The sequence below is a fragment of the Rana temporaria genome, chromosome 2 (genome assembly GCF_905171775.1).
Source record: "Rana temporaria chromosome 2, aRanTem1.1, whole genome shotgun sequence".
Classification (NCBI taxonomy): Eukaryota; Metazoa; Chordata; class Amphibia; order Anura; family Ranidae; genus Rana; species Rana temporaria.
The window spans coordinates 189,003,891-189,019,768 of NC_053490.1; the positions used below are offsets into that span (position 1 = coordinate 189,003,891).

Genomic DNA, 15,878 nt, shown 5'->3' on the forward strand with positions numbered 1-15,878 from the left:
GGTCTTAAGTGGTTAAAGAAGCCATAGAAAGGGTATAGAGGACAAATAGTAATAATTAATTAGTCTTTACAATTTGTGTTGTTACACTTACCTCAGAGAAGAGTAGGAACCAGTAGAAAAGTAGGAAGTAGTATGTATGTAAGATAAAGTAAAGGGATTAGGTTTATATAGACAATCAATAAATGTAATTATGCAGATAAGAAAGTGGCGTACTGGGTAAGCAAAAATGTGAGCCCAGAGGCCTGGTAGCTATGCAGGGAATCTCCATAAATAACAGGAAGAAGGAATACCCAAATATAGAAAGATGGGGAGAGCAGTGACAGTCTCCTGAGACCACGACAGCCAAAACATATATGTAAAATAAAGTATGCCAACACCCAAAATCGGTTAAAATAAACGATAAGTAAAGGTATAAGGAAAAAAAGGATGGGAAAAAAGGGGCGGGTGAAAAGAAGGGGGGGTGGGAAAGGAGGGAGGGAGGGAGGGGGGGAGTAGGAAAACATTGAGTTGAGACATATTACACATCTATGGAGGATATAAACGTATGTACTAGATTTATTAACCAGTTAATTAAAAAGGGCAAGAGAAAAGGGGAGGGGAAAAAAAGGAAAGTAAGCTAAAAATTGGGTGCACATTTTTTTTTAGGAAAAATTAGGTTAGGGGTAAGAGTGCGCTCTATTCACTCAATGTTATCAAATAAGGATGAACTGAGGGTAATGATGTTAACCTTTGCCAACACTTCTAATGGCATATAAGGGAAAAGCAGAACATGCTTGCAAAATAGAATCCCCCCAAAAAAAGGTTATATGGATCTATATGTCATAACATTTGGGGTTAAAAAATACATATAAAGTCGCACATTGTATATTTTTCATAGTGTTCCATATTCATGTATATGATGAACAGGAGGGCAGCCATATTCTCTTCAAAGGGTGAAATTAAGTTCATGAGCCCATGAATAGACAAGGATTTTATGTCTTTACAAGAAACTATGGATGTCTGGTTGTGCCATCTCCCAGATTATAACTCCAAAGGTTTTAGACACTTGGTAAGATAAACAAGATGAAAGGCCTTGCACAGCATGACACAAAACATAGTATTGTCTTTGTATAATGATGCCATGGGGCGGATTTAATTCCTGTGGTATTGTCCATTTTAAATAATGTTCCTCTTAAATATATCTGCATGGTATATCTATGTACCAATTATATATCCATATATAAACCTGTTTAATCATTGTAACAAGGGTCCCAAGTATACAATCCTATAAAGCTTAAAAGTATTAGGGACTGCTTAACTTAAATTCCGGGTATTAGTTCAAAGGAACTTCCCAGACCATTTGTGTTGACTATAAACCTTATCTCAGTCATAAATTGAGAAGTTGCCCAAGTGTCTGGGTTTGTTGTCATTTGTTTGACATATAAAACAAAATATGGTGTTTTATCAAGCCAGAGGTCAAAGGGGGTCATAAATTATGATTAACCCTGGACGACCCTAAAATTAGGAATTATTTCTTATACACTACCACCCCTACGGGTTAATATTGGCATTACTCAAAATGGCTGCATAGTTAGTTGCTATGGTCACCCATCAAAACATATTGTCATGTGACATCGTCAGTCACGTGATAGTGAAATACACACCCACTTTTGGGAGAGTTAAAAAGTGATTGCAGAGAACAGGAGAAGATCTCTTGATCTGAAGCTGGAGCTCTGATGATCTTTGGGAGAGAGCTTGGATGGATCTTTGAGGGTCACTGATGGGAGAGCTCTCACTCTATCTCTGAAGGCTATCTCTCGATCTTTAGAAGGAGAGATTGAACGCAAAGATGTAGGGGGTTGAAGAGGGTCCCTCATAGGACTTGCACTTCTCAAACAGAAAGAACTCTTAAATACTGGTAATGTATAATTTTGATTATTACCATTTAGGTAATTGGAGGTTTTTTGCATACACATAACTAAAACCATTTAAATATACTTGGCAAAAATAATTTGGATTGTATTTTAACTGCAGTATGAAATAATTATATTCCAAATATTAGGAGACATACACAAATTATGTTTGCCTTTAAAAAGCTAAATGCCAACAGTGGTATTATGGTTTTAGGGTAATGTCTGTGAAAAATTCTCTCTAAATTTAAAATGAGCTTGTCTGCATTGCAGAGCTTGTGTACAATATGACATTTGTTCTGTACACATATATAAGGAGTATTAAGCAAGAGATCTGTTTGGTATTGAAGAGATAACACAGTGTCAAGGTAAACACAAGCCAACTACTAGAGTCCGTGGAAATAAAGGGAAGGTTATATTACAAGTCACCAGGTTTTAAATATACCAGGATGATTTAAATAAGAGCTATGAATTTACCTGGTCATATAATGTCAATTTTATCTGAACATTTTACCATCATGTATCTCTGATATTAGAAGTATATCAATTATTTGTTTTATCATGAATTATACCCGATTTTAATTTTGCACTATATCTTTAGTTAATAAATATATATATTTTAAATATTCATTTGTGTTACTTGTCCTCAAAATAGCACGGATAAAATAATTTTGGATTTCTTGCTTTGTAGGAAAAGTGTATATCTCCCAAAGCACAGATTTACATATTTCCATGAATACAATAATATTTTATATTTCAGTATAAACATTCTGACGGTATATGTAGGCTCTATGCCGAGATATGTCAATGGTTCTGACACATCAGTCCATAGTATCTGCAAGGTCTTCATCAGAATTGCGGCGACTGCGTTTAGATGAGTTTTGTCGACTCCTGTCATCATTGGCATTAGAGAAATCTTGTGATGGATCAGGTGTAGTATGACGACGAGGACCACTTGAAGCAGAAAATCTATCCAAGAGATGTAGATTTTGCAGGGTACTTTGCAACTCATCATAAGATCTGTAGGTGTATTTGGTACCTTAGATAAAACGTACAGAAACGGGAATCCCCATTGATAAGCGGTTTGATTTTGCTGAAGGATTTGAAGAAGAGGTTTTAAGGCTCGCCTTTTAGCAAATGTAATTGGGGAAAGATCAGCCAGTAGCTGGTAAGTGTGACCTTAAAAAGTGAGGGAGACTTTTCCTCTTGCTGCAGCAGTGATGGTCGATTGAAGATCAACAATTGCCTCAGGAATTCCACGGATGCACAAATTAGAGCGATGTGCTCTATTCTCAAAATCTTCCAAATGCATTTGTAAAGAGAGCTTTTCCAATTCGCAAACATGGAACTGTATATTTGTTTCCACATCTTCTACTCTATTTTCTAGGTCTGATGTACGCTGGCCTAATTCTCAGATTTCTTTAGTCAGGCTTTCTGTGATGTGTTTTGATGTCTGCTTCAGTGCTTTTTGTAGCATCTTTTCAAACTGTTTTAGAATATTAGGATGCAAAGTGTCTATTACTGTAGTTTGTGAAGGAGTATATTCAATATCAGTCACCTCTATGGAGTGGTGGGTGTCAACAGCTATGTGTCTGTTGACACACACCAACATCTGATCAGATCAAAATAGATAGATGGTTATCAGTTCCCCATCCATCTGGTGGATCAGAGGAGAGTCAGGTGTAAATAGACTGGCAATCCACTTGCATCTGACTGCCCATAGAGAAGTTTTTCCTGTGTCTGCCCTGCAGGTTATTTACTTCCAAAGGGATTCAGACACTGAAGAAGCGGCGTAGTCCGCAAACAGGTAGAGGAAACATCTATACTCCACTTCAACAGAAACTTCACAGTGTTACCTGTTAGTAGTAGTAGTTGTTTTTGGTGGGGCATTGTTTTTTAGACCCATGTATGTTTCATGTGTAATAAAGTAGATTATTTTATTATATGTGTCATTGTATCAGTACCGAGATAGTCCAGCATGCCCTCCCCCTAGGTGGTTAGATATTGGTTGGGCAGCATCAGCAACTGCCACCATATTTCCACCTGGTTTAAATTTCCTATGTAATTTGGATGATGGTACTTTTTGCCAACTATTACTGAACATTATATGAGGCTATACTCAAAATGTTGCTACAATTATTGGGTGGACAATACACCTGTTTTGTTAGTGCACTTGTCATTGGTTTTGACAAATGCATATCCTGAGTGTCTCTATTATTTATAATCATTAAAATGATTTATTTTTGATCATCATTTTATACCTAGAGTCAAGGGCCCCACTTTTAGGGTGTTTTTGGCAATGGACGTTCTCGGCACTGACTGGGCAGGGTTTATGACAAATATTCAGACTGTTTGAGTGATCATAAGATTGAAGATTACATCAAAACTTATTTTGCCAAGATGTTTAATCTGTTGAAACGCAAGTCACATCTTCATTGGCATATCGAATACTTTAATACCTGTCCGAGAATACGTGCCCAATCGGATTAAGAGTTCAAATATTTCCTACCATTAAGGATCCATCTGTGGACTTCAAAAAATAATGGGAAAGTATACTTTCCAATTGTAGTTTTGAACTGATGAGGTCACTTATCACACAATATTCTCAGGACATGATTATACTTGATAAGGAGATTGATCGTTTAAAAACCTTCACCTAACTGGCAACACTACGTTTACAGCAAAGTGGAAGGAATTAAAAGACCAAATGGAGGTAATGAGCAAAGATCATCATTAAAAAACATAATACATTTAGAAAGGATAAATCAGCCTTTACTGTAGACTATGCCTACAGGTGGTCAAGAGGCAATTCTGGTAGGAGGGTTTTTTTTCTCGTGCTAACCACATGTGAAACCCAACCACAGAGGCCAAATCCGATTCACTTCTTGCATCAGCGTTTTCTTAACAAAGCAATGTACGGACTGTGATGACACCTGCAGCTAATTCATCTCGTAAAAGACTGAGGTACGGCGGTGGTGCCCAACCAGCCAACCCCAAGACAAAAAAGGGCCCTAAAACGTCTAAAACACCACATGTACCCCCTACACACACCACTATCTCTATGTAAGGGGCAGTTGGGCACACTACACAACACTATTCCAAAAGTTTTAAACTCAGCACTTATGACCAACAAATATACAAAAGGTGAAGACGATTTTATTTTTAGATCTCAAAAAACAGCAGGGAAATCAAGACACGTTTATTCTAAAACCAACCCAACCCACACCCAACACGATGCCCACTTTAACATTATAAATCTCACATCTTACCAGCTGACTGAAGACGAATCTTCTGTATAGCAGTTAGGTTTAGGCTTCTATCCCCTAGATGCCCTTAAAGTCACAGAGACGATCACAGATCTATGTCTCATTTCTTGTAACCTCACCTTTAAATGTATTTTTCATAAAGACCGTGCAAAATTAAACCTGGAGCGTGAGCTACCTGGGACCTTTTCACTGCCTACCCTATATATCCCCTCCTTCTCCCCCTCCCCTTTCACCATTCCCCCCCTCACAATGCCCTTTCCCCCCCCCCTTCCTCCTGTTCACCTTCCCACCCTCCTTCCCTCAACTTCCCCACCCTCCTTCCCTCAACTTCCCCCCCTTTCTTTGCCATTTCCCTCCCCCCAACCCCTCTAACATTGCATAAGCTGTTCGTAATGAGTCATTCCTATTCACTCGGTCTTAAATGGTTAGCGCACAGCTTGCAAAGTGTTTGAGCAATGCTTCCACACACTAGGAAAACTATGTGTACCAAAGTGACTTCTCAGTATTTCCTAGTCTTGATGTTTTCAGTGTATCCCAGCCTGCATTCAGCTCTGTGACCTTTGTGTACTGTAGCCTGCCCTGTGATCCTTGTGTACTCCAACCTGCAGTCATCTCCGTGATCCTTGGTACTTGAAGCCAGTCCTGTTACCTGTGTAATCCAGGCTCCATTCATCATTGTGTCTCCTTGTGCTTTCCAGTAAGACTCTAGTCACCAACACCTGCTAAGGCCTAGCCCGTTTCCTCACCTGTGCCTTTTCGTGTTTCCATGCAAGCCTACCTCTTTGGACTGTTACCTGCTGCTCTGTGATGCCTTCATCCCAGTGCTCCAATAGGACTCTCCCCGACGCACTTACTCTGTTTTCTGGTAGCTACCTGCTTGTTAGCGGGTCACAACCCAGGCGTTGCATGCAGCTAAACCCATCTCCACTGTCAGAAGCTTTAGCGAGGACAAGGTAGCTCTTTAGACTCTGCGACTCAGCCCTTCTTAAAGATTATCATGTCTGCTGTCATGTAGGTATACTGTGTTCTGCCCAACACCTTCAGGTATCTAGCCCATCCCAAACTCCTTGTAGCCATCAGTGTCTCCTGTATGGCCAACAGCACTACACAGTCTAAGCTGATGCTACCAACTCCTGGAATCGCATGAATCAATGAAAACACCTTCATGTAAAGGACAGTGTATAAAGTCTTTACCAAACAATGCTTCAGTAAAAGATTACAGGAATACTTCTTATACAGCCTGTTCCATGAGACTTATGTTTAAGTGACATCTCTGATGATTGCTTGCTGTGTAACAATTTCCAAAACAGTATGCTGTATGTACCTACCTGTGATGTTAAAAGATTTCATAGTCATATGAGGCAACAAAAGATTAAGATAGTGAGACAGGGATGCAGTCTATTATGCCATGTGGCTTTTTTTCTAGGAACAAATTTTAACTGTCTGGGTAGGGTCAAACACTGCCTATACGACCAGTAGTAATGAATCACTTGTAAAATACATGGCATGCTACAATGACAAAAATATTCTTACTTGTAACCTTGTATTCATTTCAAGAAAGTAGAAATTCTTCTCTGAGTCAACAAGAAACTCTACTGTCCCTGCAGACGAATATTTCACAGCTTTGGCAAGGGCAACAGCTTGTTCTCCCATTCCTTTCCGAGTTTCTGGATCAAGAAATGTGCTGGCAAAATGAAAATTGAAATGTATTAAAATGTTAAAGAAAATTTGGGGCCACCATTCTAATTTAAGATTAAAACAAAAATAATAAAGTTGCAGTTCAGCAGACCATCAAGACAATGCTCCCCAAAAAATCTTGACTGTTAAAGTGGATGTAAATCACATATACCCAGTGAAGTGAACAGCCTCAGATGATACAGAGATGAAACAAGTCCTCCTACATAAATTTTACTTGTTTATCTGCAGCCTTCTCTTCCCTACACCCCCTTTTCTCTCCTTGCATAAACAAAACAAAAAAAAAGTGTTAAAAAAAAGAAAAAAAATACCTAGATCAAGGTTTGACCTAGGTAAGTGCCAGGGTTAGTGTTTTGGTCATGCAAAGGTAAAAAGGTCAAGATCAGTATATTTTGGGCAGGATTTTTTTTTTTATTCGTATCATTGTCAGTGTCTTATGTTTTAGGTAGGACAAGAAAAGCAAAATGCACACTATTGTTCTGGCCTGTACTACGGGTACAAATAAGAATGGACATACACGTATATGGTATCACTGCGATCGTCAGGAGCAGGTGAATTATGGGCTCTTCATCGACGGTAGGTAATAGTAGGAAAACACACAGCTAAAAATATATATATATATATATATATATATATATATATATATATATATATATATATATATATATATATATATATATATATATATATATATTTTCTATTTTGGGCCAGTTTTCCTTTGATAAAAGAAAAACCTGGAGATATATCAATTACCATTTACCACTACATGAAAGCCAAATTTGTAAAAAAAAAAAAAAAAAGAAAGGTATAATCTGCTTGGATGCACAAAGCAGTTTTGATGATATGTAGGGTTTTACGAACATGTCAAAGTTGCAAAATTGTGCTTAAGCATTAATATGTGTTTTACCTTTAGACGTGAAGGGGTTAAGGAAGACAAGTAAAAATTTCAATAGGCAAGATTATAAATTCTAATTGCAATTCCAATTATGTTTAGCTTGTAAAATGCTAAAGCCCCCAAATTAAAAGTACATTTAAATACTTAGCTTTACCTTTTTAAAAACATACAGCAAAATCAGACCGGAGTGGTAGTTTAGGCCAGGGTTTGACAAATTTGCTTGGAATCTAAGAGCCAGCTAAAAAAGTTAGGAGCCAGAAACGCGCCCCGTCCCGCCGAGCCTGCACGCAGAAGCAAACGCATACGTGAGTAGCGCGGCCGCATATAAAAGCGGAGTTCAAACCACATATGAAGTATCGCCGCAATTGGTAGAGCGAGAGAAAAAAATTGAAGTCCTAGACCTCCTCTGTAACTCAAAACATGGAACCTGTAGAATTTTTTTAAACGTCGCCTATGGAGATTTTAAAGGGTAAAAGTTTGTCGCCATTCCACGAGCGGATGCAATTTTGAAGCGTAACATGTTGGGTATCATTTCACTCTGCATAACATTATCTTTAACAATATAAAAAAATTGGGCTAACTTTACTGTTATTTTTTTAAAAAGTGTGCTTGCAAGACCGCTGCACAACTACGGTGCGACAAAGTATTGCAACGACTGCCATTTTATTCTTTGGGTGTAGAATAAAAAATATATATAATGTTTGGGGGTTCTAATTAGAGGGAAGGAGATGGCAGTGAAAAACACAGGGGAAGCTCCATTAGCATTGCCGGTTGTCTTGTCATACCAACGGCCACCACAAGACAGCGCCAGATCACAGAAGGAAGCATAGGCCTGCAGAAGGCCGCAAAGCCGCAGCCTCAATTACCGGCCGGTGCGGCCCGAAGGAATCGCGCAGAGGGGGAGGTGGGGGCGCACAGAGACACAGGATGGGGTACCATGTGTCTCCGTGTGCCCCCACCTCCCCCGGCTGCGCAATTGCTATTGTGTCGGCCCCGCTAGCCGGTAATTGAGGCCGTGACTTTGCGGCCTTCCGCAGGCCTATGCAACCTTCCCCTAGCGCCAGGTCGCTAATTCTAGTCGCAATTGCGACCTGGCGCCCAGACTTTGTTGAACCCTGGTTTAGGCCATTTTGGCACCAAGTATTTTTTTCAAGACAAGATACTAACCTAATCTCTTATCTAACCCACAAATAAAATTCTAATTATAAATCTCTATACTATCATGCCTATACCATAATATGATAACTCATCATGCCAATATTGTTCACTATAAACAACAATTTCAAAAAACTTCCACAAATTAAATATTTGCACCAAAAACAACTGTTTCACACAAAAAAAATGTAAACCAAATAATCCAAAATATTTAAAACCTCGATACTGCAGAATTACAAATATACCAAACAGACTAATCCTAAATATTGCACGACTATACTTAAAAGCAGAACTCAGTCTTAAAGGGGAATTTCTGCTTTATGTACACTGACACCCCCCCCCATCAGTTGACACATTCAACTTTTTTGGGGGGTAGCGGGTACTTCATCTTGTCAGGTATCTGCTCCCACTTCCACTGAAATCGCCAAGCCATTTCCACCAGAAGCATTTCACACAGTGCAGCGCAAAACGCACATTCGCAGAGGGGTGCTGGCTGTGAAGCCACAAGGAGTCGCAGCCAGGTTCCCGCAGTAAACATGCAAGTGCTGGGGACCCGAACACTGATAAAGAATCAGCCTGAATGAGAACAGTACTATCCCAGAAAAGGTAAGTGTTATTTTAATAAAAGTCAGCAGCTACAGTATTTGTTTTGACTTTAAATGTTTTTTTTTTTTTTCAAAGAGAATGATAAAACCACTAACATCACAGCCAGATTTAGTAGTTCTTGGCACAGTGCATCTTTCAGTGTTACAAGCAAATGTAAAAACAGTAAATAAATAAAATAAAAAAGTGTGTCAAAAAATGTTCTTGACCTATATATAAAAGATCAGCTTACCCTAAATAATTGTGTAAATGTGTGTGTTACATACACAAGTTATGTTTCCTGCAATGAAGTGCTAAACAGTGGCCCTAATTTAGTCTAAAGGGTTAGCTACTTATTCACAAAAACTTCCTACCCTGCTGAAAGCAAACTCATTTCTCGAACCACCAGGGATGCCCACCAGTGTTGCCAACCGTCCGTATTTTTACGAACAGTTTGTAATAACGGGCACTTTTTTACCCTGTTTGTAAATGTCCATGGTTGCGGGAATGTGCAACTAAAAATAGCCGAGAACGGTTCCGCCGAGTGGGATGGAGGCAGTGGGAGATTGGAGGCAGGGGGTGTTGGTGGCACTGCAGAGGGGGTGGTGGCAATGCAGAGGGTGGGGGATGGAGACAGGGGTTGTTGGTGGCACCGCAGAGGGGGATGGAGGCAGGAGACGATGGAGGCAGGGGGTAATTGGAGGCAAGGGGCCTGGGGAAGATTGGAGGCAGAGGGAGATTGTGGCACCGCAGAGGGGGGGTGAAGGCAGGGGGGTGTTGGTGGCAGAGGGGAATAGAGGCAGGGGATGATGTGACTAAATAATTTGCCATTATTATATCGAAAATAACAAAAAAAAAATTGTTTACCTTAATATCTACCTTAAATCACATTGATATTTGCCTAGCGTACTTGTTTGTAGCCTAAATACTGAAATGTGCACCTAAAAATTTAATTTAGTAACTTTTGTGAAATGCCAGTAAAAATGTGGCTGCGCCAGTAAATTTTGTGTGTCGTGACAGTAAATTTCAATCTGGTAGGTTGGCAACACTGATGACCACCAGGGATGCCAATCAGTGCCCATTAGGGATGGCACTCTGTGCCCATCAGTGCCGCTTATAAGTGCCCAGACACCTACACAAGAGTCAGATCTCCGAAACGGAGCCGAAGCAGGGTGGTACACCCGCGAAGCACGTACCACGCCTAAAGTATGAAAGGCAACCTCCCTAGGATGCGCCAGCCGAGGACAGAAGGATGGAAGAACAATGTACTTATTCCGGCGAAAGGCCAAAACCACCTTCGGAAGAAGGGAAGGTCACGGGCGCACCATCACCTAATCCTTATGGAGGATCAAGCATGGCGGCTTGTAAGACAAGACCGCCAACTCAGAAACCCCTCTAACAGAGGTAAAGGCCACTAAAGGGGCCACCTTCTGAGATCGTGTTATAAGAGAGTCTCTCTGTTACCAAAAGGAAGGTTCCAGAAGAACCGAGAGCACCAGATTCAAAACTCATGGGGGGAGAGATGGGCCAAGAGAGGAAGTATATGACAAACCCCCTGCAAAAACAAGGGACCCACCAGGGAACGGGCCGCAAAAAGGCCACTGAAAGAACACAGCCAAGGCTGAAATCTGCCCCAAAACGGTGCTTTAAGCTATTTTTAGATCCACTCCAAGCTGTAAAAACAGCAGGAGCCTGTGCACCGAGTACGTCCGTGGACGTCACTCCATCTCTTCGCACCAAGAGATGTAAGCCTGCCAGGCGCGACGGTAGATCCTCTGGAAGAAGACTACCGTTCCCTCAGCATTGTTGAGATGACAGAGTCGGACAGACCCCGGTCTCTTAAATTCTGGCTTCCAATAGCAATGTTGAGCAAGTCAGTAACTGTACAACAGGATGAAACATGGGACCTCGAGACAGAGGTACCTTCCGCCCTGGCAGCCGCCAGGGTAGACGAACCAAGGAGGCCGAGGCCAAGCTGGAGCGATTAGAATTATATCCTAAGCCTCCACTTTGTGGAGCAGCCGAGGAAGCAACTACAATGGCGGAATGGCAAAAAATTGCCAATACAGACCAGTGCGACTGATGCGTCTGTACCAGATCACTAGAACTGGCCACTAGCTTTGACACCCTTGCAGTGGAGACGAGCGGCCAGGTGATCCATGCCCTGTGAAGGTCACCTGCAAGGGAGCCCAGCACAAAGACCAGACACCCTGGTCCAGCATCTGGTGACTCCAGTAGCCCGCCCGCTGGTATACCTGAAGGTAGACCGAAGTCACTGTTGTGGCGTTGTCTGGCTGAAACCAGATCGGACGACCTTGCAACCTCCTCGACCACGAGGAGAAACATAGCCTGATCGCCTAAAATAGGACAAAGACCGGTAGACAGGGTCCACAGCACCCTGTGGTCCCAGGAGGTCACCCACCCAGGCACCAGCCAGGCCCGACCCTGGGTAACTACAGAGAACAGACGAGAGCGGGTACATACAGGGAGGTGTGGCCGCAGATCCACGCAAGTCCAGCGACTCAGAGCCGACAGGACCCCCCAGGCCCACAACCCTTGAGGCTGGCATCTGTCGTAAATACTGGAGGGAATACTTTTTTTGGATCACACAAATCAGACCGCTCTGTGTAGGTTTTTTCCTTCTGTGGCCTTCTTTGATAATACTGGAGGGAAGAAACAACTTCCCGGACCAAAAAGTCGGGGATCTCTGTCACCAACTCAGAAAGACTGACTAGGTGGCGCACCGGAATCTGATGATTTCAGAGACAAGCGATTTTTAACACCTGGACAGTATTTTCCCCGGAAAACCCGAGTGTGGAACTGGGCATACAGTACGGCCTCAAAGGAGGTTACCCACAGGCCACGGACCAGCAGGTGCCCGGAGAGAAGACCGATTGCGTGATGCCAATACCTTCACTGCAGACTGAAGAGTCCGCAACTTCTCCAGGGGAAGAAGGACCTTCGCCACCGAGGAATCTGGATCAACCCTAGATACTCCAATGCTGAGTCGGAACCTAGCATGCCCAGTATTTGAACCCTGGGTCGCACACATGGAAGACAGGCTTGCTGCCACTGAGCTATACCTGCTGGCCTAAACGTTGAACACGCACCCGAATCTTAGGAGGGTCTGAATGGGAATAACACATCCACTAGGCCTGAGACAAGAAAGTCGACCAAGTAGCCAATGAGGCAAAGCCTCGCTGTCCCAACTAAGTTAGGATAAGTGCAAGCTCCTAGCTGAAAACCCATGGTGCTGATGCCAGATCAAAAGGACGGGCCACAGGCTGACAGAGACCCTCTCATCACGAAGCACAGAAAAAAACACTGACATGCACAAAACGGGACATGCATGTATGCGTCCCTGATGTCCGAGGACTCCAGGACCTCCTCCGGATGGAGCGCAGCTACCACCGAACGAATGGATTCCATGCAAAACTACCCGACGTTCACAAAGGTATTCAGGGTCTGAGGCCCATAGAAAACCCCAAACCTCTCGTCCTGCAGGAAAGGTAAAATTACCCCGCAGCTTAGCAAGTCCCACACTGCCCAAGGCAGACCGACGGGCCCAGGAGAGGAAAACACGAGGAAAGAACTTCGTTATGTGGATAGGAGGAAACCCTATCTAGTACTCCGAAGAGACCACCTTGTAGACCACCTCGTAGACCCACTGGTCGGAGAGCAGGGAGGTTTCACTGAATTGTGAACCTGCAAGCCGCCCCTCCCACCTAGAGACAGGGAGGGAAGGCTACATACATTCGCAGGATTTGGGTGCCGGCGTGATCGGCTTACGCACCCAGGGACGGATTAGTCTCCCAGCTGGGCCTTTAATGGCCTGGGAGGGTTGCCCCTAAATAATACACACACATAGTGTGTATGTATAGTATTATGTAGGTGTATGCACACATGCCTTGGAGGAAACGGGAGTACCCGGAGGAAACCACAGATACAGGGAGCGACAATGCAAGCTCCAGGCAGAATTGGCTTCAGTGTCCGGATTCGAACCAATGGGTTTCCGCCGAGGGCTCGGTCTTTTTTGGATCACACAAATCAGACCGCTCTGTGTAGGTTTTTTCCTTCTGTGGCCTTCTTTGATAATTTCTAAGAGGCGGAATGAGAACAGCCGCTGAGGGCTTTTGTAGTCCCTCACTGCCGGGCGGTTCAGTGTCCCTTTGAGGGGAGAGCCTTTTCAAAAGGTGGGCTTCTTTTCCGGTGGTTGACCCTCCGGGTGTCATGTATAGGTGACCTCTCTTCCTATTGCGGGAACCCCTGCTTGTATGGATCTGACTGATAGAAGATCCGAAGTACTGACCCGTTCCATGTTTACCATGCTGGGGTCTGACTTGCGACCTTTGTGGCCACTACTCTGGGGCCTCAGTCATTCACGGAGTGAGCATTTTGCACCAGACAGTGGAGGAGCACTGACTCTCTCCCAAAGTTATTAGGCTAGCTCATATAGGTCTGTGATGCTTCATTGAATGCTACGCCTTTTATATCCAGGGCTTCTGTTTCAGAATGGTTTTATGCACACATGGTGTAGTGGTTAACTCCATTTCTTGGCAGTTAACCACTCATCTCTCCTCAGGGCGCTGGGCCAAAAGGGAGCCAAATGTCATCCCCCTTTTCTAGGCAGAACGAAACTGAGGCTGCATGCTGCAGTGAGGAGGATTATGTCTGGAGGGACCGCCCCCTGGGCGAGGCTGTTCAACTCTGTTAATGTAACATGTATTTAACTATTTAACATGTTTCTGCCTAGTCCTCTCATGTAAACAGGGAACATAACCCACTTGTCAAGATTTAAGGAGCTGTGTTCGTCCATGGACGATAAGAGAAATACATTTTTTTATTTGGGTACAGCGTCGGGTGACAGCGCAATTGACATTTGAAAATGTGAAAGCGCTGAAAATTGGTCTGGGCAGGAAGGTGTATAAGTGCCCTGTATGGAAGTGGTTAAAATTTGAACCTCTGTCAGGTTTTTATTGTTGTTTGACTCTGCATTGTAGAGATAATGTCCTGCTCTGTAAACACAAGAGTGATATGCTTTCTACAGAGAGTGGAAAAGATCACCTTTCTCACAGTTGCCATTGAAACTAGGAGATTTTTCCAGTCACCAGGACATGAAGTGGGAGCAAATCTTCCCAATAGGGACAAATCACCTCTCTCACATTTATATTGAGAGAGGTGATTTGTCGGTGAGGAGAGGGTGGATCGCTGGCTGGTGATCAGTGAGTATGAGCTGTTTTTTCAGCTTTTTACTCACTGATCACCAGTCTAGTGTCCCACACACTGTAAAACACAGAAAGTAAACAAACATGTCCCCAAAACACATGTCACCACACATGTCCCCACATAGTAAAAACACCTGCATCTCCACATATGTAACAGTAAAATCACATGTCCCAATGATCATTTGCACACACGTTCGTGATCACCTTCGCACATCTGTACATGATCATTTGCGTACATATGTTCCTAATCACACGAACCAATTATTATATACTTTAACAGATTTTTTTTTTACCAAAAACATGTAGTAGAATACATATTGGCTTAAATTTATGACAAAATTAGATTTTATTGGATTTTTTTAAATATAGAAAGACGAAAAAAATTTTTTTTCCAAATTTCCGCTCTTTTTTCGCTTATATCGCAAAAAAATAACAAAAAACTGAGTTGTGAATAAATAACACCAAAAGAAAGCTTTATTTGTGTTAACAAAATAACAAATTACATTTGGGTACAGTGTAGCATGACCGTGCAATTGTCATTGGAAGGGTGAGAGCGCTGAAAGCTGAAAATTGGTCTGGGAAGGAAGGGGGGCGAAAGTGCCCAGTATTAATGTGGTTAACCTCTAACCCCTCAACTTAACCTCAACACTTCAGCAATCAAGAAGTCAAAAACATAACTAATAATTTACAAAATAATACCCTTAAATTGACCATACAGTGGCACATTTTGGCAAGTTCTATAATAAACCATGTAGAAAATAATGGGCCAAACAGTGGCTGCATTCAATCAGAGGCGACCAAAGTTCAGGTATTGATAGCTGTGGGTGCTGGCTATCTGAATACAATACTTAGCAGGAAAGACTTCTCCATACATGCTGTTTATTGTGGATGGGAAAGGGGACAGATTTATTTTGTCCAGCTCATGGGGCTGAATGAGAGAAATCTTATGTTGTATGGCAAGCTTAACCCCTAAACTTTGATCCCACAACCCTTGACCTTAAAGTGGATGTAAACCCAATTTTTTCTTTTTTTTTGTCACCACAATGTAGAGAATAAGATTTTCTATCATATGTGCCCAGTCTTGCCACACATAAGCAATCCAGCTCTGAGCAATCCACTTTTATTGTTCAGTGAAAATTAACAGACTTCCAGATAAAAACCTGTCTAAATA

General features: G+C 42.3%; 1 protein-coding gene across 1 annotated transcript in view; it reads right to left on the bottom strand.

The window, feature by feature from the left end:
* PCCA (propionyl-CoA carboxylase subunit alpha) overlaps positions 1 to 15,878 on the bottom strand; it is a 935,313-nt gene that overhangs the window by 613,887 nt on the left and 305,548 nt on the right. Inside the window, exon 12 of the mRNA XM_040336164.1 lies at positions 6,689 to 6,839. Coding sequence (XP_040192098.1) covers positions 6,689 to 6,839 — 151 coding nt within the window. The remainder of the gene's footprint in view (positions 1 to 6,688; positions 6,840 to 15,878) is intronic.